Source organism: Haliotis rufescens, unplaced genomic scaffold (assembly GCF_023055435.1).
Source record: "Haliotis rufescens isolate VD_foot unplaced genomic scaffold, xgHalRufe1.0.p SCAF_5, whole genome shotgun sequence".
Lineage (NCBI taxonomy): Eukaryota > Metazoa > Mollusca > Gastropoda > Lepetellida > Haliotidae > Haliotis > Haliotis rufescens.
In genome coordinates this window covers 9454829-9481266 of record NW_025964223.1, presented here as the reverse complement: position 1 = coordinate 9481266, position 26438 = coordinate 9454829, and the positions used below count along the sequence as shown (strand labels likewise).

At 40.8% G+C, this 26438-nt stretch overlaps 2 protein-coding genes across 3 annotated transcripts in view; one reads left to right on the top strand and one right to left on the bottom strand.

The window, feature by feature from the left end:
- The window catches only part of LOC124150664 (alcohol dehydrogenase [acceptor]-like), a 49152-nt gene extending 40439 nt beyond the window's left edge, over positions 1 to 8713 (bottom strand). Inside the window, exon 1 of one of the 2 annotated variants that reach the window (XM_046522646.2) lies at positions 8658 to 8713. In XM_046522646.2, the coding sequence (XP_046378602.2) occupies positions 8658 to 8696 (39 nt within the window). In that variant the 5' untranslated portion in view covers positions 8697 to 8713. Of the gene's footprint in view, positions 1 to 5667; positions 5727 to 8657 lie in introns of those variants that run through there. The other variant, XM_046522647.2, reaches the window with a different exon arrangement.
- A 4263-nt stretch (positions 8714 to 12976) lies between these two features.
- Positions 12977 to 17020, top strand: LOC124150666. The gene is made up of 3 exons (XM_046522653.2): positions 12977 to 13135; positions 13363 to 13404; positions 15329 to 17020. Exons 1-3 carry the CDS (start codon positions 12994 to 12996, stop codon positions 15805 to 15807), a joined length of 663 nt encoding a protein of 220 aa, XP_046378609.2. The 5' UTR covers positions 12977 to 12993; the 3' UTR covers positions 15808 to 17020.
- The last annotated feature ends 9418 nt before the right edge of the window (positions 17021 to 26438 follow it).

Here is a 26438-nt window from a genome sequence, read left to right as displayed (position 1 = left end):
TTCACGATCATTGAATAATGCTTCTTTATACTGTTCGTGTTTGATATGCTTTTTTACCACATACTTCTTAACACCCTTAGCTTTTCTTATCTCTCCATTATCGGACATCTTAGGTCTTAATCTGACATACTCCGCTATAACTCTGTGTATTTTCTTTATTTTCATGCCTAGTGATAAATATAATTGGAGATGTCTATAGTGAACTATATATTTTGTCTTATCCATCAAATTTGGTACGAGTTTTTTTACGTTAGCTAACCTAGTATTGGCCATCAAGGAGTGTTGATATTCTGACATCCAATCTCTATTAACAAAAAATGTTTCGGGAGCTAGCGGATAACTGTTATGGTCTTTATGTAACTCTGTTGGATATTCCAAATCAATTTCTAGTATGTACCCTTTATCGGAATCTGTGGGGATATCATTCACATCGATATCATTCACATCGATCCACTCAAAACCACCCATGGGTAAAGGTTGACTCATAGCCCATCCGTACAAATACATATAACACATATAATATACAATGCAGATCACGATGGTAACAAGCCTCACTAAAACAAATATTTAAAAAAAAAAAAATTAAAATATTTAAAAAGAAAAAAATTTAAATTAAAAAAAAATATATAAGAAATTAGACACCTTAACGTAATAATGTGTTCAAATGTACGATGAATCTGGACAGATGTTTCAAAGTGGATATATTTTTAGGTGATAACGTTTTACGCAGTTTACACATATTTGGCCAGATATAACAATTCTTTGGGATGTAAAGTAGGCATTGATTGAGAAGTGCTTCACACCTAAAAAGATAGTGACATTCGTCTCCAACAGCAGATGAATTGCATAGTGTGTAGACACGGTCTTCTCTCAGTAAGGGGCGGTCGGGTAGCCTAGTGGTTAAAGCGTTCGCTCGTCACGCCGAAGACCCGGGTTCGATTCCAAACATGGGTACAATGTGTAAAGCCCATTTCTGGTGTCCCCCGCCGTGATATTGCTGGAATATTGCTAAAAGCGGCGTAAAAACATACTCACTCTCTCAGTAACCCTCTCCATCGGCCGGTTTCAATGGGCAAATGATGATTGGATGTGCGAAATTGTAAAATTAGCAAGTAGATAGTTTTGGGAAGTAATAGAATTTTTTCGAATTTTGGTAATTCTTTTAAATGTTGGTAGTATAAACCTTTTGAACATGATAATATACATTCTCGCCACTAGTACTGTTGAATAAATTGGTCTTTAAATTGGTCTCTCGACCTTTGAAACCAGCCATGAAGTAGAGCAAATAGACAGGTTCATGAATACTTCTGACAGTCCGACATTATTTAGTATTTTTTTTACTGTAGCTATCCACTTAAACGATTTTGCGTTTGCAGTTTAGTCTTTTATCAAAAAGGTATATAAAATATTAGATAACTTTGTGGGTCTGTTATAATTCGTTAATTTATGCCAGAAGGAAATCATCCGTTTAAATACTTTAGTTTTGAGGGGGTCCCTGCCAAGTTCCCCATAAACCATAAAATTGGGTGTTGAATTCCTCAGACAAGTTACTAATTTTTTAAATTTCAATTGCATTTTCTCTATTATTTCTAAATTTTCAAAACCCCATATTTCGGATCAGTAGAGAAGGATTGGCACTACCATCACATCAAACGCCTTCAATAAACAATCTAATGGTAGGTTAACATTTCGTGCTCTTTTTATTAGGCAGTACATTGCTTTTGTCGCGTTTGCTCTTAGTGATTTCATACAAAACACAAGTTTTCTATTTCTGTGAAGATTTATACCTAAATATGTATAGTTATCAACAATCTCCAGTATCTTTCCTCCAAAATGAAATATTGATTTGGTTGATTTGGCTGGAACCCCCTCCAAAGATTATTATTTTTGTTTTTGAGATATTTACGTTTAGCTTCCATTGTAAGCAATATTGATTCAAGGAATCTAATGATTTTTGTAATCCAGATTGGGTATCGCTAAATATGACTGTATCGTCTGCGTAGAGTAATACTTAAATATGTAACCATACTGTGATGTCATTTCCTGATATACAATTAAATGAGATCCCTTGGCATCCCTGTTTTGTAAGGTACGATTCAAGATCATTTAAAAATATTGAAAACAGTAGTGGTGATAGATTTTCGCCCTGTCTAACACCTTATTGACAAGGGAAATACTCCGATTCTGCACTATTTGATTGTACCATTGATTTAATATTACTGTACATATTTTTAACTAAAGTTAGAAATCGGCCCTCAACTCCACTGTTTTGCATTTTAGACCACAATCCTACTCTCCAGACAGTATCAAATGCTTTTGTAAAATCTATGCACGCACAATAAAGGTGGGTTTTTTTACAGTTTCAAAATATTCATCTACGAAAGGATAACGAATATATTATCAGCAGTTTGAATCAATTGTTTCCTAAATCCCGACTGTGCTGGAGTTAGGATATTATTGGCATCTAGAAATTTTGTCAGGCGTTCGTTTAGGATACTGGTGAATAGTTTTCCGAAACAGCTGAATGTCGTAATGGGTCCATACGAGTTTGGATCAGATGGACCGCCTTTATTTTTGAAGATAGGTTTTATAATTCCCGAGCGCTACGTTTCAGGGATTACACCGCATGAGAGTACAAGATTGAAATATTCCGAATATAGTGGGGCAAGTACTCCAATGCTATCTATCATATGATCATTCTCGACAAAATCTAGCCCAGAAGCCTTATTTCTTTTAAGTTTCTTTGCAGCCTTTATAAGTTCTTCAGTCGTTATATCATCGTTTAAGATTATACAATCATACACCGGTGTTGCAGTTGCACATCTTTCTAATTCAGAGTCATCAATTTTGTTTTCATTTAAGTTTTTATAAAAATTATAGAAGGAATTTATATCAGGAGCTTTCGGATTTGTTTCTTTCTTACATCCTTTTAGGATCTGCCAAAATTCTTTAGGCGAGTGGTGAAGGTTTGTGCGAAAAGTCTTATTTAAATTGTCTTTATATTTACGTATATTCTTATCCATACATTTCGTGTAAGCCTTTGCTTCTTGGTGATATGCCAATTTATTTAATACTGTTTTCGATTTTTTTAAGACGCCGTTTTGCTTTATTAAATTTCTTACGGGATCGTCTGCATTCTATTCCGAACCAAGGTTTATCTTTTTCGCGTTGTCTGTATTTAATACTGTTTTCTCTGACTCCGAATGTTGCTCGTGCAGCGTTAGCGATTTCATTCGCGAGTCTGTTTACACCCGACGGGTCGCCGTGACCTGTCCGTGCTTCGTGCACAGTCTTCACCAGTTTATTTATCTGTTTAACATTTATATTCTTTATGTATATCTGATTTATCAAGTTTGTAATGTTTAGGTTTGTTAGCGGCATTTGTATAGATGCATGGTAGGCCTTTACATGGATTACTTACAGGAGCTTTGACTGCGCTACATGTAAAGGTGAGAGGGCAGTGCACGTCTGAGTAGAGGGGTGAGTAGTCAATTATATTAAAATCAGAAAAGAGCGGAAGGCACATTTGCGATACGATAACATAGTCGATAACACTTTTTATCTAATTAAGGAATTAACACTATTATTTTGGCCATGATCAGTACAGTCACCATCATCATCATCATCATCATCATCATCGCCATTTTCATCAACAACAACATCATGTGCAACAACATTGGCATCATTATCACAATTACTGGCAAATTCAGAACCATGATTTACAGCATTTATATTATTAAGTACAGATTTGTTTTTCAATAATTTACATGAAGTCTTTGCTTCATGGACTGTGTTAAAAATACCTGGGGTACAGACATGATAGTTCAGGACATCTGTGACATCATTGGTAATAGGTACATCTGTGTTTGTATATGTTTTGGTGAAAATATTTACATCAGTTACATTTGTTTCCTTATTTAAGGAAACATGGTTATTCAAAATATTTACAGAGTCCATTGTATCCTACACATTGTGAACACCATTTGATTTGCTTGGTACATTTATCTTAGAGGCTTCCCTGGACTCATGTGTAAGTTGTGTGTGATCTATGGTTTTCAGAATATCAGAATGATTGTGAGCATGATTTGTGTTTTCTGTTGAATTAACTATTACATTTACATCAAGATTACATACAGTAGGGACGCGGTTAATCAGTGCATTTGAAGAGTTCGCGTTATCAAGTACTTGGTTGACAACAGTAGTGTTTACAGTTGTTTGACATGAGATATTTACCCCAGAGTGTGTGTGGTTATTTGGGACAGACTTAGGGTTATTACACATATCTTCTGTGTCAGTAACATTTGTGTTTACATTAAGTTAATATTGAATATTTTTCTCAGAGTTTTTATTTAGCATGTATATGGTAGAAACAGTCTTACTCCCCTCTGCATGAACCTCTTTATTGATAAATGTTGAGCACTTACTTCGACATCTGTTATTTTATTACCTGTGATACAAGTGTGATTATCCAAAGCCACTGCAACAGGCATATTATCACATATATTGTCATCATATTTGGGTCGCTATATAATTGCAATAATCTTGGACGCGACGTTAAACCCAATTTCACCTCACCTCATCATATTTGTTTACTTTAATTACACGTGATCACGTACTACGACGTGATTGGTTGAACTATAATTGAAAATTAAACGAGACTTACAAGTAAGTTGATGTTTGATTGAAATTATATGAAACTAATGACAAGCATAGGGATCATGTGCCCACCCTACTACTGCAGTAGCTGTCACCAACCCTGTGTGGTTACGGGTTTCAAACACTTTAATTTAAAGGGGCACTGATCTTAAGCAATTCACTTGGACTGGTTGTTGCCTTTATTATTGTTTTTCCCCAGTGAGTACCCGGATGTATAGCAGAAATCTAGACTAGTTCGCGACCTGTGCTGCGCCATTCGTAAGCGCATTAGTCACTTTTATGGGTAGCAATAAGGGCGTATGGTCACATTGATCAACAAAATGAAATACAGTTTTCGAGATAATAAGGATATGTAGGTATCTTTGTGGTAGCATCGGTAATGGTGACGAAGTTTTGATCAGTCACTTGCTTCGTAATTTTGCGATTCTCGTTTACACTATTTTGACTTGCAACACAAAGTTAATATTTCACCTGAGCATATGCTTTTTTTTATAGTGTGTATATTTCTTTACTGTCAAAATGTGTAACATTTTCAAATTTTTAAACGCCTAAATATTCAGTTATTTTTCAAATTGACTGAAAAACATTTCCATCTGTATTTTTATGATAACCAATTCCAAACATTTTGATGTTTAATGTCATCACCAACAGACTGAAAATGTTACGTTGAAAAGTACATTTCTATGTTGTTTGGCTTCTAATCCTACATAATAATCTGTTGTGATGTTTTTAGGCCCTTTTGATCGTCTTAATCAATTTTAGTCAATCTGGACAGATTTATTCAGTCAAAATGACTGAATTATTTACACATTTTATAAATTGCCTGAGAGAATCACATTTTACAAATTGACGGTAATATATACACTCTTATAAAGGAAAAGACTTGTGAAGACAACGACTATCGCGCATTGAAGAATTTCCCAACCAAGACATAGAGGAACAAGAACAAATCGGTTCAATGCTACAGCAAATGAAGGAAAACTAAATGCAAATACCATAATTACAACCTACCAAATTTAAGTTGTAATTTTAGGCAGCTTCCTTGTTCGAGAAATGTATCCGTGAATATCCACACAAAGGAACAATATCCCACTCGTCTGCGGCTGTACAAAGAAACTTATTCGATGTCACTTGTCTCTGCAACAATCAAATATTTTAAAAGATATATCGTTTAGGGATAATATAACCCGTGTTCGTTTCCCAACTGATCACTTAGATTGTTTCGGGTGTTTCAAATAGGTGTCAAGTCTCAAGGTTCGGTTGAGAAAGCCCACGTGACAACTATTATCATAACGTCCTCGGTTCCTAAAAAATCCATTGAGTGATAGATAACAATGAGCAATCAATCAACGTATTATCAGTTAACCCTTTGAACAAAGTATACACATGCACAAAAGTTAAGCGCCACCAACCATATTTGTGAGCTGTTACTTTTGGCACTTAATGATGACTATTATAACGAGATGTACGATTGTTATAAGCCGTATATGTAAACCTCATGTGATGCAAAAGTTGTCCCAAAGCAAGTTTATCTTGTGTTCCAAAAGAATATGAGCAGAAAGGAATTTTACCGATGACCAGAAATTGAAGGATTAGAAAACATTGGAAAACTTTTTTTGTCATGTAACTGTCATGATATCAGCAGACCATATCAGGTGTCACATAGACACCCTAGGGAGTGCAGAGTCTATTGCAAGACAGAAACGTCAGTAACGTGTGTATGATCCACGGACATTGACCACAGCTTCAACCCTACGCCTCGTACTCATTACAAGTCGTTGAATGCTTCTCTGAGGCAAACGGATCCATTCTTCAGGAGTGCGGCTTCAAGTCCAGTGAGATTTTGAACTGGGGGATCACGATGTCTGATTTTCCGGCCAACAATGTCCCAGAGATGCTCAATCGTATTAAGATCCGGACTACAGGCCGGCCAAGGAAGAGTGGCAATAGCTTCTTGACGCAACTAAGCCCGAGATCTGTGTGGTCTGGCATTGTCGTCCATGTAAACAGGTCTTGTCTGAAGAGGATGGTTGTCAAAATGAGGGACTACCACTGGACGAGAACGGCATCTTGGTATTGTTGGCCATTCAGGTTTCCACGAATTGTCAGCGGAAGTTTGCAGCCGAAGGCAACACAACCCCCTATCATGACAGACCCCCCGCCACATGCTAAGGTCTTCTGGATGTTCCTTGGAGCAAAACGAGTGTTACGCTGCCTCCAAACACGTATTCGACCATCAACTGTTCGTAGCAGCTTTCGACACTCGTCAGACCAATGGATCCTTCTCCAGTTAGCCAAGTTCCATCAACTACGGGCACGACACCATATCAGACGAATCCGCATGTGCCTCTCAGTCACTTGAGGACGTTTTACTGGTCTTCTGGCGTTATAACCAGCCGCTCTGAGGCGACGCCTTAAGGTCATCGTCGAGAGTATCTGATGGGTAATCCACTGCAGTCTTAAATCTGTTGAAGTGGCAAATGAATTTCGTCTGACTATCCTGAAAAGACGTCTGTCCTCTCTGTTAGAGGTCTTTCTTGGCCTACCAGACCTATGCCTGTCATTGACATCATTGGTTTGATCATGTTGGACAAACAGACGAGTGATAGCACTGCGATGACGACCCATTTGTCTTGCAATGGCCCTGCATGACATGCCGGCATTTTTCATGCCTATCACTTGCCATCTTTCGGCGTTCGTTAACTCTTCCTCACCATGGCTGATTTCCAAACCTCTATTGGAAGGGAAATCTCACACAGGAGCTAAATGCAACCACGTGTGTGAAACTTGAATTTCACTATTTATAGGGTGGGGGAACTGCAGCAACACGTTAAGCACGCTTTCCTTGTGGAATCTGGACAAATTTGGGTTCATGAAACTATGGAAGCCTTATTCACTCATACATCATCATATTTCGTACTTCTGATTCCCACACGTGAAATCAAGAGACTATGAATATGGTGGCGCTTAACTTTTGTGCATGTGTATATGTTGTTTTTACATCGGCACTTCACGCCATGATATATGTGTATTCCCTTTGCTTTAGTAAACCTAGACATGTAAACACTCACTTTTGACATATCCACTGTGCAAGATAATAGTGATTAATCAATCAACGTGTTGTCTGTTAATCCTTTGATGACTAGGAACGATCCGTTGATTTAAAAAAATAGTAGATCAACCGATCATTCATCTCTTGCTGGGCTGCCACGTGTATATTACATAACACACATTTCACCTCACTTCAAACCTTGATTAAGATTGAATAATTACCCCAGACACAATAAATGCCAAATGGGAACCTATGTCAGGTAATCTAAGTGGTGCTACCACTAATTGTACCTGTAATAAATTCATTAACTGAGCATCAAGTGAATGACGACAAATACACAAGTTTTGGTTTATACCAGAAAACGTGGATGACAACAAGGAAGTAGTAATCGTTTATCGACGCAATCCGAAATCCGAAAATGCTTTCACTGCATGGATACTTTTTTTTATTAAACTATAACCATCTGGGGTATTTCCAAATGACGACATCCGATGAGCTCCGCCGTTCTTTTTGTCTGTTTGTTTAGGCTGAAGAAATTAATTAACATGCGCCCTTTGTCGAAATCTTTAAAGATCACAGTTAACCAATCAGTGTTCAAAAATACGTAAAACAAATATTGCCTCCAAGTTTATTTAGCTGTCCTTGCAGACGGTAGCCAAGTCTCTGGTCACGCTCAGTTGCGTTGCGTATCATCCGGGTACTCATTGGGGAAAAACAATAACAAAGGAAACAACCAGTCCCGGGGAATTGCTTTAGATCAGTGCCCCTTTAAAGTCTGACTCTGACCTCGCTTTCGCTATCTCCCACGTGATCAATATACTTGTGATTAGTTTCATATAATTTCAATCAAACTTCAACTTACTTGTAAGTCTTGTTTAATTTTAAATTCATATTAATAACAGATTCAGACATGCATTCAGTGGCAATGTGTAAATGCGGTACAGCTTACCCGTGTAGCGATGATCCCCCGTGTGTACAGGCCAAGCATCAACAGGTCAATCTGACACTATAACGCACTCGACCCAGAAACACGGCAGTGAGGTGAGTTCCCAGGTCACGGGCCTGAACTACTCAGTGTCAGTATTAAGTGGATATAGTAGGGCAGGATATGCTCACCTTTGGTATCAACAGTCTTATTTGCAAGAACAGGTGAACAATAGCGTTAAAAGGTTAAAATGCATCTCCAAAATATTAGAAAATGGTAACCAATAAAACCGTTATAGCTGCAATGAGGAATTGCATTAGATTAAGTCTGTGACAGAGAATTTTAGTTCGAAAGGAATCAATAGATAAAAGACAGTTCACATTTATCACAAGGTATTCTGGACATTTCATATTTATCATTGGATTGGTTCCAGGTTATCGTCCATTAGTTAATGAAACAAGCAGAGAAATTCAAGGTATACATGTATTTCATTTGGAGCATCCGGAGCGAGTCACAAAATCAATAGAGAGATGAGCAAGCTGGCACGTAGGCTTCTGTATTTTTCCGATTACGACACACATGAGTTCATGGTCAGATCTAACTTTTAACGAATGAAAATGAGGTATTGTGACATGTGACAAAGACAGGCCAGGCCCGAACACTATAAAATGATACCTTCAACATTAGGAGAGGAGAGCGCGGTTTGCAATCGATCGAGTCGAATCCCGACCGTTTTAAGTTTTCCCCATGTAGTGACGAGTCTGGCCGGTCTGATCCTGTCCTGTATTGATAGATGGGCTGAGAGTAAGTGAAACTATGCGAGTATAAGGCTGGTGTTGCGTTTCTTTATTATGCGAGTATGAATGCTGATAGAGACAACTTGGAGTAAGCATCGCTAGACCAATCACTCCTTGACGGAGCCGAGCCAATGCGGACAAGGCGAGTTGCAAAGTCATGTCGTAATTGACCATGATGACCAGGAACGGCAATACTTTCAGTAACTGTAGTAGGGTCGCACTTGACGCCATGTCCACTGAGAAATGTTGATTTGATAATATGACATTTGTCATTTCTAGGCCATTGTGAAAGATACTTATACGAGGGGCGTTCAATTCGTTCAGAAACTTCAATATAAGACCATGTCGCAGAATATCTTTTGCACTTTTATTTTTCAATATAACCTCCATTCACCTCAATTCCTCATTTGTCCTCCAAGCATTGAATACCACTTTTATAGAAATCCGCAGATTGTTCCTCTTACCACGCCTCTGTGGCAGCCTTTATGTCCTCGTCATCCTGGAAGCGTCTTCCACGTAAGGCAGATTTCATTTGCCGGAAAAGGAAATAGTCATTCGGGGCTAATACTGGGCTGGAGGGTGGGGGATTTAACTGTTCGAATCCACATTCACCAATGGCGGCCTGTGCAATTCTCGACTTGTGAACCGGAGCATGTAACGAACTTTATTACAGCGCGTTGCCCAGGTTTAAGAGAATACATGATTGTGACCACCCTTAGGTGAATGAAGCCATCACATCTAACTTATTGTTGTGTCTGGAACTTGTTATGACACGCGTCAACCTGATGTTATGACTAGTGTCACACCTGCCACAAGTTGACATTGTTTGTGTAAACACAAATGACCAAGTTGCAGAACCTATTGAACTCCCCTCGTATAATAGCTATGACTTACCACTTTCACAAATGTAGTTTTAAAGAAGTTTACCGTATGCATCATACCATGTGTACTATATTACTGCACGCAGTTGGATCCTTCGATGATTTCCAGTCAGTGCAATTGGACGGCCGGCGTGTCTGATTCCAGTCAGTGTAATTGAAAGGCCGGCGTGTCTGATTCCAGTCAGTGTAATTAAACGGCCGGCGTGTCTGATTCCAGTCAGTGTAATTGAACGGCCGGCGTGTCTGATTCCAGTCAGTGTAATAGAACGGCCGGTGTGTCTGATTCCAGTCAGTGTAATAGAACGGCCGGCGTGTCTGATTCCAGTCAGTGTAATAGAACGGCCGGTGTGTCTGATTCCAGTCAGTGTAATTGAAAGGCCGGCGTGTCTGATTCCAGTCAGTGTAATTGAACGGCCGGCGTGTCTGATTCCAGTCAGTGTAATTAAACGGCCGGCGTGTCTGATTCCAGTCAGTGTAATTGAACGGCCGGTGTGTCTGATTCCAGTCAGTGTAATTGAACGGCCGGCATGTCTTATTCCAGTTAGTGTAATTGAACGGCCGGCGCTCAATATAATTGCACTTATATAGCGACGTACATGGATATGCGTGTGTGCTTGCGTGGATGACTGTTTGTACTAGTCCGGACGAATGCCGATTTTATAGTGCTGGCCCACTGAGATACCATGCCGAAGGTTAACTTGAAAACCCCATTCAGGCACAGTGTACTGACTCCGAGCACTATATGTGAGTTCAAGCTGCCACACTCCTACACACGCACTGGACTGCGTTCAACTTGCTTTCTTATCAATTAATCATAATCATAATTGCATCCCATATTATGTGCCATATTTGTTCTAGTACATGTTATTAAAGCAGCTCTCACGCTTTGCCGAGGTGGTTGCCGAGCTCTCCCGAGCCTTACCCGGTTAGGACTCGGGAAAAGACGAGTACGCCACGAGTGTGTTACGAGCCCCAATAGGAGTCAAATAGGAGTCTAATTTCAGTCTATTAAGAGTTGCATACGAGCACAACGATCTCGATACGAGCTGTACGAGTTTGGTACAACTTTGTTGCTCATATTATTAAATAAGACTATTAAAGTGAATTGATTTATTTGTATTAGTTTTTATTATTTCTGAAATATCATTACGAAAAATAACGGTATCTTAATATCGATAATAAATAGTCTACATATCTGGTATAAACCGCCAAAACTTAGCACACAGATCAAGGAAGGCGACACGTCAGGCAGCAGTGACTTTGCTTGACCTGAGGATGAACCTTTGCCAACACAATATTTTTTCATCATCATTTAGCTGTCCCTTTTTATGCTATCATTCGGAACTCCGAGTAGCCCCACCAGCAGCTGTAACAATAAAATACATAGAAAGTCCTCGCATGAATAGATGGCAATGGTTTGGACATGTTCCCTCCTTTCACTAGTTTGCTTGACTTACCTCTATGTCCATTTATACCATATGTGTGTCCCAGTATCTGTGTTACAGCCATGGTCGTAACAACAGTATGAGTCTCACAATACTAATGACTAATAATTTACTCACTTTGCAGGGGCAGGGGTGGGTCCGGTCGTATCAGACGCCGCAATTGAGCAAGACTATGAATCCCGGTTCGCCCCGATTTTTGTTCTATGTTTGTCAGCACCATGCCAGTGCTCGTGGGTTTCACCAAAGTGATAAACGTCAGACCTGCATCACCTCGGGCTTTCCTCCCACATTAAGCTGACACGCCGTGATATAACTGGAATATTGTATATTATATTAAACTGTCATTCATTTTCTCATCACTTTCAAACAGTGATGACACCAGGCGTTAGCGAAAAGGTGAGCGTATCCTGCCCAACCAGTGGCAACCGTCACAAACATATGCAAAAGCAAGTCACCTAGCTGAAGCAGCAGGGGAAGATATGGTAAGTCAAAATAGGGAATCATTTTTGTTTCCGATGCGTCAAATTTGGAAAGGTCTTCCACATACCGACTATAAAACGTTTTGAAAGCTTCATCGAGACCTAGACTGTAGAGATAATATATAATTATTATCTGTCAAATGTGCAGCACTTTTTGCTAGTCCTTCAAATGTAAATTCATTTCACCTCATGGACGAATAAAATTACTTATTTAAATTTCATATACAGTAGTGTACTGTTATAACGAACTCAAAGGGACTACTAATTTTAGTTCGTTATAACCGTAGTTCGTTATAAGCATATAATTTTATACAGTATAACAACAGCAAATAGTCGGGACCAAAAAAGTAAGTTCGTTTTATCCGTCAGTTCGTTATAAGCGTGTTCGTTATAACCGTAGTTTACTGTATTATCTTATTTGCATGCAATGCTTGCCTTAGAACAATTGTGTTCCATATGAACTCATATATGTGCATATCATGGTCCCTGTAAGATACAAGTATACATATATTATACATATGTATGTCTTTGTTCATAATTAATTATTAGTTATTATATTCATTATTAGTCATATCGCTACACTATGATTCAGTGCGGCGTAAAACAGGAAACACAATGAACTATACATACAGCCATACAGCCTTCTAAGTATAAGTCTTTTCACTCCTAATCTACCTCAGACCCGTCTAACTTCTTCCCACTCCGCTCGCCAACCAAACAAGCGAGACCCCGTCATGACACACTTAAAGGGTGGAGCGATGTTTACTGAACACAAAACTTCAATACAATCTAAATATAGACTTGTATCAGCGTTTGTTCACGTACATCAGTGTAGGGGACGTAACCGTGCCCTGTCAGATGTGTACTGCTCGCTGTTGCGAAGAGTTGACATTTCAGCAGGTGAGTTTTAGAAAAAAGTATCCAATTGATACGAAATAAATCCATTAATGTGACAGATATGTTTGATACCGTGACATTCTCTGACATAACGTAACTCGTAGTGTACAGACTGGGTCACGTACCTTATATAAATATATGCTTATGGTTAATATAGGTATCATTTGCAAAAACACAAGACTTGTAACAGTATACCAATACCTAGTATCTATATATATATACCGTTTCAGAAACCAAGATGAAGGCGTTCGTGCCCAACCAAGACACAAGCGGTATGGTGTGCTTTGATGCATTGCGTAGGATTCATATATGGCATTAATATATATATAGGGGCCGTAATTGATCTTTGAGGTTAGTGTGCCCTATTGCTGTGTCGTCCATATGGTTCCTATGAGGCATATCTTGCTGACATTTCAGACTGTCTGTAGGTACAGGGTAGTTAAACGTGGAATGCTGAAGCTGATTTGACCCTGACTCTTTGTTTACACTGATGGTGGTATTTACAGGGAAACATTTCCGTGTCACCACATGTCACGGTATATTCATCCAATCAAAACGTTCCGTGAAGGGAGATTTTCGTTTTGATTGGAGGATATATTGGAGAAGTAGACATTATTGTTATTGTCATGAAAGTCAATATCGCTGTGAATGTGGTATTGAATACAAGGACCATTTTGCTTAACCCTCCAAGTGCTAGTGTTTTGAAAGCTAAATATTGGATCATATGAAATGTGATATAAATCACCCAGTAGTGAGTGGGTTTGGGTTAACGCCGCTTGTAACAGTATACAAGGCATATCGCGGCGTGTCAGCTTAATGTGGGAGGAAAGCCCCAAGTGATGCAAGTCTCAGAAGTTTACCACTTCGGTGAAACCCACGAGCACGGGTATGGTTCTGACAAACCTAGAAACATAAACGGGGCGAACCGGGATTCGAACCCACAATCATAGGTTTTCTGGCGTGGCCAAGGGACGCAACTCTGCACAGCGAATTGCGGCGCCTTAGACGGCTGGGCCACCCGTGCCCCCAATCACCCAGTAATTGAAGTCACATCGTATCTGAGAAAACCTCTTTTTTTACAAGTGTTTTTGTTTTGTTTTTAATATTCTGTTTTCAATTCTGTATATGATGTTACATATTTTCCCATAAAGTAACATGACACTTAATATAATACTTATTAGGTGTAGGTTACATAACTATACAGAAGGCAGCAAGATTTAGTTGGTTAGACAGGATACAGGTGTACAATATAATGTTAACAAGTGTGAAAATAGCAGGCTTTTTGCCATACTTCAGAGAGAGAAATCAGTTGCACACAAAAACGAGACAGTTTGACAGAAAATGGACAAATTTGGCTTATGAACTGTCTAGTTAATATGTTTCTCTGCTGAACAATTCCAACAAATGTGCTGTAAGGATATACCTTCACACTTAGTTGATGATATAAGTCTTCATAAAGTTTTCAAGTGACAATTTGTTTTTCTTAATACTTACAACATATTAAGGGTGTCGCGATAAATCGAAATATCGATATATTGCTATTGGTAAGAAGTTAAAGTAAAAAAATCGATTGTTAAATCAGTTTCCGATCAAAAGTATCGATTTCATTTAGGAATATCGATAGTTTCGATTGTTTTTACCATATCAATCAAATACACGCAATGCTGTTCAAATTTGTTTTTCTTTTGATCATAAGTGGTAGTAATTTGCATGGTGATGTGGAAGTTTCTTTTTCTAAAATTAATAGTGTAAAGAAAAAAGAAAACAGTCATATTTCAAAATTTACTTTTTATTTGTTGTTATGATTATCACATTCAAAGGAAACTTCAGTTCCAAGGTTTAATTCAACCGTAAAATCCATCTAAAATGATACACTGAAAACTATCGATATTTAGCGCAATAGTTGCTTGCAATATCGATAGTTATCGCAATAGTGATTTCCAGACCAATAGTCACCCCTAAAACATATATATGTTTTGCATGCCTGTATGATGTGATTTGGCAGAGTTTTACCCTAGTAATAAAGAGCATTACATTCAGAACACATTCTACTTTGGCCTAAAACTCTTTAACATGCTTGCAATCCAAATATACATGAAGTATTCACAAGTGTTGTTCCACTGCCTGTCAAAGTTTAAAGTATGTCTGTTTATTTTCTGAAGGTGTCAGTACTTCATCCTGTATTTGTCTACCTAGATGCCAAGTGTTCTCCCCTGACCAGCATCCCGGCGGCTACAGCCGAGGACATGAAGGAGATAGCGGGCTATGCATCATGGCATGCTGCGAACCACATGAAGCGGTACCGGAGCGACGCCCAGCGAGACGAGGACACTGTCCGGCGCCACTACAGCAGTCTCTGCAACTCCGGCATCTTCAGCCACGACTTCTGCTTCTTTTACGAGCAGATGGCCTGGGCTGCAGCCTGGAGCACAGCCAACGAGAGGATGGGCAAGAAGAGAGATGCTATGCTGTACAAACAGAAATGGTTGGATTATCACATGGAGCTGGCCAAGAGCAGAGAGGTGACCGGTCAGCTTGCGAATGACCTCCGCAGCCTGTGCTGGTCATCGGCCTGGTTCACGGCCAACACGAGGAAGGGGTTCTTCTACAAGAGAGATGCTGCTGAGGATGCTAGGAAGATGCAGGTGTATTATGACAGGATCCGGGCAAATTAAGATCCCGGTGCACAGAGTAACGGACTCGGAAGAATAAAAGTGATTTATTTAAAGGCAATAAAAATATGTATTACCAATACGTGTATTTAGTGTACTCATCGTAATATTGGATACCATGAAGCCATACTGAACAATTACAAGAATATTAAAAACAATATCATGTAATACCATGAACAATTGACCCTTGCATCATACCAACCAAATATGTTTGCTCATAGTTTTGTTTATTATGGCATGCTCGTGAGTAGCAGAACCAGAATGAACCAAACTCTAGTAATTGGGATTAATTGCAAGCTACTGTTTCTTCTCGAATAATATAAATCCGGTATAGACAGAACGTAAGAGGGGATCAGATTGTTGACATGGATTTGATAAGATCCCTTTGAAACTTGCTTCACTGAGAAATTTGAAATGTTTGAATGTTTTAGTAATATGAAAGAATCAGTTGTCCTTAACTTTGTTAGTAGGATATATGGCTTCATGGTATCCGCATGTACCATTTGGCGTAAAAGACAAACGGCGGTGAAAATTATATGAAGTTACTAATGCAGGGAATATACTGCACGCACGCGCGCGCACACACACATACCTACCTAAAGATGGTAATTGATGTAACCACACACACGCACGCACGCACGCATGCACGCGCACACACGCACGAAGGTCCTTAGTTTCAGCCCCGGCCGCGTCATAGATAGTCAAATATGGTCCGTGTTGTTAGCACACACGCACGCACGCACGCACGCACGCACGCACGCACGCACGCACACACAGTCGGTTGTTCGATCCCCCATCGCGTCATACCAGAAGATGGTAATTGTTACCAAACGCACGAACGAAAGCAAGCACACACACACACACACACACACACACACACACACACACACACACACACACACACACACACACAAAAACACACACACACACAAAAACACACACACACACACACAAACACACACACACACACACACACACACATACATACATACACACACACACACACACACACACACACACACTAATCAGGGTAACTGGGTATTGCAATACGTAGTGACAGGCGTTTGTGTGTTATGCCAGGGAGCCAGGGGATGCCTTGAGAAAACAAATGTTTCAGATACATATATTGGCATATATTTTGCTTCAGGTTCGCTGGGTGTCCTCAAAACAATCGTGAAAAAATAAAACTGCGTGGCTCCTTTAATCAGATAAAAAAGATGTATGTGTTGTTTGTTTAATGCCGCACTCTATCAACTACTGCATGTCTTCAAGCATGAAACCGAAAAATATTTTCTATCCCATTCTGCACACTATACCCCTCTCACCATGTTTATCATGTCATGGGAACCCTAACTTGTTATGTTCAGTATATGTGCTGCACGATACATATAGGTACGTCTCATATTTACTCAAACTATCGGGACTAGATACAATGTATATGACACAGCGTCACCTTACTTCGTGGTTTGGAGACTACGCGGTAGTCATCATAGCTCACCTGTTAACCACTGGAGGACAGAAGTAATTGTGCAATGTTGCTGAAAGCGGCGTAAAACTATTTTCACTCACTCACAATGTAGGTTCAAAATTTCCATATGCTTGACAATGTAGTATATTGCATCCCATTCTCTAACGATAAATACTATTAACCCATTCGCTACCGTAGCTTCTTTTCAAGGGTTTTAAGATGCCACAATCGTCAGAACATTATTGATAGAATATGCTAATAGTATGATATTACGGCGAACGGTCGGCGCACCACGATATAAGCTCATTTCAACTTTTAGTTCACATGAGGTCAAATAGGCCAAACAGTGCCAATAAGGAGTGAGTGAGTGAGTATGGTTTTACCCTACTTTTAGCAACATTACAGCAATATCACGGCGGTGGACACCAGTAATGGGCTTCACACATTATACCAAGGTCGGGAATCGAACCCGGATCTGCGGTGTGACGAACTAACACTACGCTACCCGACCTCCCCGTGTCAATATGGATACAATAGGGCTATGTTTAGAATAGAGCCCTAGACAGGTAGGCACACTTTAGATGGATCTACCCTACAAAGTGCCAGCATCACGGGCCGCCTCATGCACAGTGACATCCTTTCATTGTCCGACTGGCCAAGTGGACAGTGTGTCCGGAGAGAGGGAGGTCGGGGGTTAGATCCCAAGCGGTTGATCCAAATGACTTTAAATGATGGTACTTTTTGTTGCCCTGCCTGGAGCTCGGAATTAAGGGGATAAAACAAGGACTGGTCGTATCCGAGTCTGTACGCTGCGTCTTAGTGGGGTATCAACTGCGGCATGGCATCTCAGTGGGTGGTTAGCACTACATATAAAAACGGTATTATTTCGGACTAGTACAAGCAGACACACGCGGGCAGGCACGTCGCTATAAATGCTAAAATCGTTATAAATGTTTAACGCGACGTTAATCACCATATCACCTCATTGTCCGATTCTGTTTTTTGCACCTACCTTCACAGGCGCCGTCAAAGTAATACCATGGTTACTTGTATACTCTCTGGGGGCACGGGTGGCCCAGTCGTCTAAGGCGCCGCGTTGCTGTGAAGAGTTGCGTCCCTTGGCCACGCCAGAAACCTATGATTGTGGGTTCGAATCCCGGTTCGCCCCGATTATGTTTCTAGGTTTGTCAGCACCATACCCGTGCTCGTGGGTTTCACCGAAGTGGTAAACGTCTGAGACCTGCATCACTTGGGGCTTTCCTCCCACATTAAGTTGACACGCCGTGATATAACTGGAATAATGTTAAAAGCGGCGTTAAACCCAACTCACTCACTTACTATATATACTCTCTTGTTCTAAGGCCTATAATTACATCAAAGTATTTCGTTTAACTGGACAATAAAACCGAACTCTGCAAAGTAAGCGAAAGACAACACAATGGACACTTTAACGTTTTAAAAAAGCTTTGAAACATTAAGTAGAGAAACAGCAGCTTGATCAACATGGCGAAATAACTGGACGACAGTCACTGTTACACAAAACGTGATATTTAATGTAAGACTAATTGCGTAATATGTATAACAATATATATATCAACCTAAAAAAGAAAGAAATAATGTGCTGGACACAAGAACCGCAACTATGACCGCCATTGAAAGAGACTGAAGTTGCTGTAGTGTCACTCTTACAAAGACGTTTCATCAGTGGACTAAAGCTAAAGGGAGACAACTCTTGTCTTCTTGTCTCGTCAGATGGCGACCAGCTTCGGCTGTAAGTAAGGTTAGACGCGTGTATAGTTGCTGTTGCTGTTTGGCTCATATGGGGCCTTATATTAGCACAACTCTGTGTCGTTCGGAATTAATAGATAGATTAATAACATTAACAAGGTAAATTTAGATTACGGTCAGCTAACAATATTGGCCAATTCTGCCATATTTTTCTTTGCTTTGTGACGTGATGCACGGAATTCCCGCCCCACGTGGCAAGTCTGTTTAAGCTAGTTGTTTTATTGACGGGCATTGGGATGATGTTTTGGGGTTTTTTGGTTTGTTGTTTAACGTCGCACTCAGCAATATTCCAGCTATATGACGGCTGTCGGTAAATAATCGAGTCTGGACCAAAAAATCCAGTGATTGACATCATGCGCATTGACAATTGGGATACAATGACATGCATCAACCAAGTCAGCGAGTCTGACCACCCGATCCCGTTAGTCGCCTCTTACGACAAGCATAGTCGCCTTTTGATGGCAAGCATGGGTTGCTGAAGACCTGTTCTAGCCCGGATCTTTATGGGTATCCTAAACACATTTGAGCAACCCTACCGATGCAGAATGTGTCCAGAAGTACATAACTATGGTCTCCAAAAGGTGCAAACACCATGGCGTGTGTCAGAATGATTTGAATATTGTTTCTGACGTGTCAGTGAAACCTATTGATTTATTTGCATCAGACTTAGCCTTAAAAACTTGGGCCCACTTTCATCAGCTCGTTACATTCAGAAATGTATTGGTGATGTTGAATTCGTGACAAAACTAGAAAAAGTCTTCTTGTTGATTCACTGGGAATCTGTGGAACAGTTTAAGGAGATTTTGTCCAAAACAACAATTTGAGACATCCGTGTCATGAGCAGTATTCCGAAGAGTCTTGAGTCTTGAGGATGTAGTTGACAGTGTTGACTATGATGTGTACATAGGGTGTGTAGTTGATCAACTTAAAGGTCTAAGGGTCATTGATGCTGAGCGTTCACTTCGTGGGAGGGAAAAATAGATTACCACTTCTGTATTGCCGACATTTGCAACCCTCACCTTTCCGAACGGGTCAAAATGTACCTTCAATCATTCCGGGAGCGTCGTTTTCTTGCACCAGCTATAGCTCATTTCTAGTGTCCCCCGCCGTGATAGAGCTGAAATATTGCTAAAAGCGGCGTATAAACCATACTCACCCACTCCATCAGCTATAAGGTGCTACAGATGTCGACAGTGTGATCACGTTTCATCTCTATGGAAAAAGTAATGGGGCCTTTACACGGGATGGCGACCTTTGTGCCTCCCGTGTGCGACCATAAAATTTGCCAGGTCGTCGTTGGAGGCTCAAAGGAGGCAGAATGGTTGCCTAGGTCGTTCCAAGGTAGTACACAGGAGGTTCAGAAAACGCCATGAACGCCATGGTCGCCGTAAATTTTTGAACACGTTCAAAACAGTCGCACAAAGGTCGCCGAGGAGATTGGTTGCTCAAAGGTGGCTCAAAGGAGGCAGAAGGGAGGCACAAGCATTGCCGCTGTTGCAGAATGAAGGCACAGTGGTCGCCCAATGGTCGCCAGGTAACAGATGCGTTCTGCTGAAATATTTTCCCGTCAATCTGGGCGATGCTTCTGCCTCCCTTGTCCCTTGTGCCTCCTTTGGGCGATCAACAGCGTGCATTGAACGTTGACTGTGGCGACCGCCGTGCCTCCATTCGGCGACCACGGCAACCCTTGAGACACCATGGCAATGCTTCTGCCTCCATTGAGCTACCCGTAGTGCCTCCTCAGCCTGCCTATAAAGAGGGGGCGTGTACCTGCAGTGTTTCATTGTGGTTGCAGACACTGAACAACTCGAGTAGTTACTGCTGAACAACTGCTGGAGCAGTTACATAGAAACATGATTTTCTGGGTTTAGGCGACCACAGTGCTATTTGGGGCGGTGGTGTAGCTTTGTTCGCTCGTCACGCCGAAGACCAGGGTTCGTTTTCCCACATGGATACAATATGTGAAGTCCATTTCTGGTGTCCTCAGACGTGATATTGCTGGAGTGTTACTAAAAGCGGCGTAAAACTCACTCATTTTTAGTGCTGCTTGTAAAGGCTGTCCAAAATATAAGGAAGCAGCAATTGTCCAATGAATCAGAGTAGAAAGATCGTGTTCCAAGCCGAAGCTGCTTGATTGTCAAGGTCACTCCTTCACCCTGTAATGAATCCGCTGTGACAAAACCTATCTCTCCTCTAATAAACAAGACACAAGTACATGTTCACAGAAGAACCTCGGAGCCATCCTCTGTACCAAATGATGTCACTTGTTCTGTTCAAGTGTAGATGAATGAGTGAGTTTGGTTTAACGCCGCTTTTAACAGTATTCTAGTTATATCGCGGCGTGTCAGCTTATTGTGGGAAGAAAGCCCGAAGTGATGCAGGTCTCAGACGTTTACCACTTAGGTAAAACCCACGAGCACGGTATAGTGCTGACAAACCTAGAATCATAATCGGGACGAGCCGCGATTCGAAACCACAATCATAGGTTTCTGGCGTTCCCAAGGTACGCAACTCTGCACAACGAATCGCGGCGCCTTCGACGACTGGGCCACACGTGTCCCCCCAAATGTAGATGAATGATGGTCAACTACATCAGCAACTACTATTCCTTTGTCTCCAACTCACATTGTAGGTGACCGCCTCCGTGGTCTAGTGGTAGAGCGTCCTCCCGGAGAGCGGAAGGTCCATGGTTCGATCCCCGGCCGGGTCATACCAAAAGACGTTAAAAGAAGGTGCTTGTTGTTACCCTGTGCTTGTTGTTACCGCTCGGCATTAAAGGGCTGAAAAAAAGACTGGTCGGCTCGGAGTCAGTATACTTTGTCTGAGTGGGGTATTCATGTTAAACTGCGGCATGGTATCTCAGTGAGCTAGCAGTATAAATCGACATCAGTCCGGACTAGTACAAGCAGCCACACAAACACACTCAATGCACGTCGCTATATAAGTGCAATAACCTTGGACGCGACATTCAACCCAATTTCACCTCACCTATATATTGAAATGGCAAACAATATGATATGCGACAGGGGTTGTATTTTCAAATTGAAAAAGCGTGGTATGAAAGGTAATATGTTTAGATGGAAACAGACAAATCTGTCTGAAAGGGTCATTCAGGTGCATATTGGGACAGAACCTTCTGACGTCACATCACAGATAATGGCACTCCACCAGGAAGTGTAGCCCAGTTTTGTGTAATGCAATGATCAACGACTTCTTCGCTGACACTCCTTTCAATGTTAACCCTGTACAGTGTGCAGAGGATGATTCCTTCTGGAGACGATTTGGTAACTTTCACATTGTTACAAAATGGTGACATAGCCTCGTTTTCAAGACGGGTTTCAAAATATCTCACTCAAAATCAGTAGCAATGATGATCACTCGTACAATTCATTCAAAAGTTGGGACCGTAACCAGAATTTTTTACCAGAGTTTAAATTCCTGGCAGTATATTTTGTTTAAAGATTTACATGACCATGCCGTTGTTAGAGTGTGTTTAATCTCTTGAAGTGAGATTCAAAAGGTAGCTGATTAAGCTACCTTGTAATTGCTCTTTTAAGCTTTTATCCTGTCTATGTTTTTAAAAAGGTATTCATTACTCGCCTTGGGCAGATTAGATACGAAATAGCGTTGGATAACTTCAGAAAACCATGTGCTTTGTCACCTGTATATAACATGCTTAGACTTGTCAAAAAATACAATCTCTATGCAGAAATAGAAGATTATCTTATTAAATGTAGCTTCCCAAGTAAAAAGGCATGGTCTGATATTGTTAAGGAAAGGATTATTTTTGCAGACCAGGAAGCTGTAAGCTGATATCTAGACTTAACTTAAATAGATATGTCTCGCTACGTAATGATAAAGAACACAGACACAGGCTGCTTGCACTTGAACGTCCTGAACTGTTCCCAAACCTGTCTCATCTTGTACGGCTGGGATGCCTAAATATAGAATCTAGGGAATGTCGATGTAGAATTGTAGCTCATGATATTATTAAGCATGTGTTTTTGTATTGCACATTGAATATGAATGACAGAAATGAACTATTTGAAATCATTTGTGATGTGATAGATGTCTCTACATTTGCAAGACTATGTAGTGAGGACGATGATATAGTCCTGTCTGTACTACTTGGCGGTATGCCTGAGTGTGTTAGCTCTTTATCTCAAAGTCTATGGGGTGACCTTATGGTTATTGTGTCAAGATACTGTAGGAAATGGCTGTATCTGTTACAAAACAGTTATAAGAATGTTTGATTGTCATGCATTTTGTAGTTATCATTTCACATATTATTGTTAAATTGTACTACTGTACAGCTCTGTAATTATACATAATATCATATATGATATGTATCTTCAATATCTGGAGGAAATAAAGAATATCTATCTATCTATACATGTACCACTTAAATACGTGCTGCAGACGGAGGCTATGGTCAGATATCATTCAGTTACTTATATAATTAATGAATGTGTCGAGTACTTCCTGTGTGACTGGTCTCGTGGCAAGATTCAGTTTGGCTTGAACATTCAGACATTGGCAGCAAGACATGGAGTGGATCACTTGAATCAAGTGGGTTCATCCACACTTTCTAAAACTGCTCCTTGGCTTCTTCTTAAGCCAGGATTGTGTTATGAATTCAATGTAATTGTTGGGAAGAATTAGTCCAAATATAGTGAGAGCAATTGCTGAGGATTTTATACAAGAATGCTATATGTACATGTAGCTGTCATAATATGTCAGTGTCCCGTGCTGGGAGTCAAACCACGGACATTCTGATCCAAAGTCCGACGCCTTGTCCACATGACCAAAGAGGTTAACCCCGTCAGCAAGCTGATAAGATAAGGATGTCATCTGTGGGATGACTCCACACCCTTCTACACACACTTTACACCCACTTGTTCCGACGCCACCAAAGATCCGTCCATGTTTCGTACTGTTCGGGCTTTTTGGACCCCTGATTTTACTATCTCCGACGTGTCCAGGCTTCATGGTTACATATCGTATTTACAGCAGAACTTCTGCAATTCTACAACCTTTAGCATGGGTGGATGACTATGACAATGATTCAATTCGATTCGTTGGCAGCCATTAAGGCTATTGGGTCTGGAGCCAATGGGTCCCGATATGGTGTTGCTTTCGTTGGTTGGTTGGTTTGTTGTTTAACGCCGCACTCAGCAATATGACAGCTATATGACGGCGGTCTGTAAATAATCGAGTATGGGCCAGACAATCCAGTGATTAATATCATGAGCATCGATCCACACAATTGGGATCGATGACATGCATCAACCAAGTCAGCGGACCACCCGATCCCGTAAGTCGCCTTTTACGACAAGCATAGTCACCTTTTACGGCAAGCATGGGTTGCTGAAGACCTATTCTACCCCGGGTTTTCTTCACGGGTTTCGAAAGTACGAAACTGGACACGTTTTTCAACCTTCATCGGATAGTGAGGATCGCTGATTTAGTTGATGCATGCCATCTTATACCAGTTGCGTAGATCAATGCTTAGGGTGTCAATCACTGGCATATCTGGTCCAGACTCGATTATTTACTGACCGGCCTGGTATAACTGGAATTTTGCTGAGTGCGGTAGTTAACAACAAACAACCATAACACATTTTGAAACACAAATATGTTTGATGGCACTGCCTTAGTATATCACGGTGAGAAGACACAACCATACTGCATCACGGTGAGAAAACACACAAGCTTACTGCATCACGGTGAGAAAACACAACCATACTGCATCGCGGTGAGAAGACACAACCATACTACATCACGGTGAAAAGACACAACCTTACTGCATCACGGTGAGAAGACACAACCTTACTGCATCACGGTGAGAAGACACAACCGTACTGCATCACGGTGAGAAGACACAACATTACTGCATCACGGTGAGAAGACACATGTATGTATCCCGCCTGGGGAGGGGGGAATAAATTTCTGAGCCGGAGAATAAACCCCTTATACCCCGTCACGAAGAACACATGCTGCACGTGGATTTGTGAGCGGGACAATAAATTCTTTATATCCCGCTTCAAAGCGAAAAGCCCCGCGCTTTTTCCGAGTCAATGAAAGTCACGTGACATAACACATGTTAACCTCAGCTCATTCGAACAGCTGTTTTCTATCAATTTTGAATTTGTTTTAATTCTTTAATAATGGCAGATAAGGACTTACGGTAAGATAAATTCGTTGTAGAAGTACCACACGGTGTACATAATACGTTGTATTAGGATCACCCGGGGTACATGGGGTTTTAAGCGTCCCGCCTTAGGTTTTATACCACGATTCGGAGGCTACTGGTATAAAACCTAACGAGGGACACATAAAAACCCCATGTACGCCGAGTGATCCTGCTACAACGAATTAATCTTTCCCACATGTTCTAATGTGACATTGTAAAACAATTAACACGAATTAAAAATTGAAAGAAAACAGCTGTCAGATTGAGCTGAGATCTATTTGTGCTGTGTCACGCGATTTCCACTGACTGAAAAAACGCGTGCGGCTTTTTGCTTTGAAGCGGAGTATAAGGGATTTATTCTGCCCCTCCACGTGCAGCCTTACTTGCTCCAGGCGGGGTATAAGAGATTTAATGGACCAATCAGATCTCATCATTCTGACATGGAGGTATGATAAAGTATTTTATCAAGATCACGTGGGCCAATCAGATCTCGTCATTCTGACATCGAGGCTCATGGTATAAAACCTTACACGTGACGCATAAGACCAATTGTATCCCTTGTGATACTGCTACAACTTATGATATGGGGGACGGGGGAGGGGGTGGGGTGCACACCATCTCTTAACGTCTTTGGTAATGCTGCGGCTGCGGACCGAGCCACCGACCTCCCGCACTCCTCCCGTATCTCGACGTCTCCTACTTGCGATCGCCGTGTACAGCACGATGTCGAGAATCGTTGACTACAGATACAGTCGACAAGTTAAACATAGTTCAGCTTATCCCCCCGTTAACGTTGCTATACAGTTAAAGTAGGACAGTAATGTAGATAGATACACGGACATGTACAAGATACAAACCTAATCAGCAGAGCAAGGGATATATACTCACCACCAAAAGAAACGCGAAACATAGAGTGAGTGAGTGAGTGAGTATGAGTTTACGCCGCTTTTAGCAATATTCCAGCAATATCACGGCGGGTGACATCAGAAATGGGCTTCACACATTGTACCCATGTCAGGAATCGAACCCGGGTCTTCGGCGTGACGAACGAACGCTTTAACCACTAGGCTACCCGACCGCCCCTGCGAAACATAGAAACATATGGAGAAGTATGTACGTTGAGAATAGATATTTCCAATATTTACCACTTAATGACAAAACTCACACTCAGTCAAGTGTTACCAC

Coding starts and splice junctions, on each gene's coding strand:
- LOC124150666 (XM_046522653.2), top strand. CDS start 12,994: ATGTTTACTGAACACAAAACTTCAATACAATCTAAATATAGACTTGTA. Junction 13,136..13,362: donor AAGAGTTGACATTTCAGCAG/GTGAGTTTTAGA, acceptor ATACCGTTTCAG/AAACCAAGATGAAGGCGTTC. Junction 13,405..15,328: donor GCCCAACCAAGACACAAGCG/GTATGGTGTGCT, acceptor TTGTCTACCTAG/ATGCCAAGTGTTCTCCCCTG.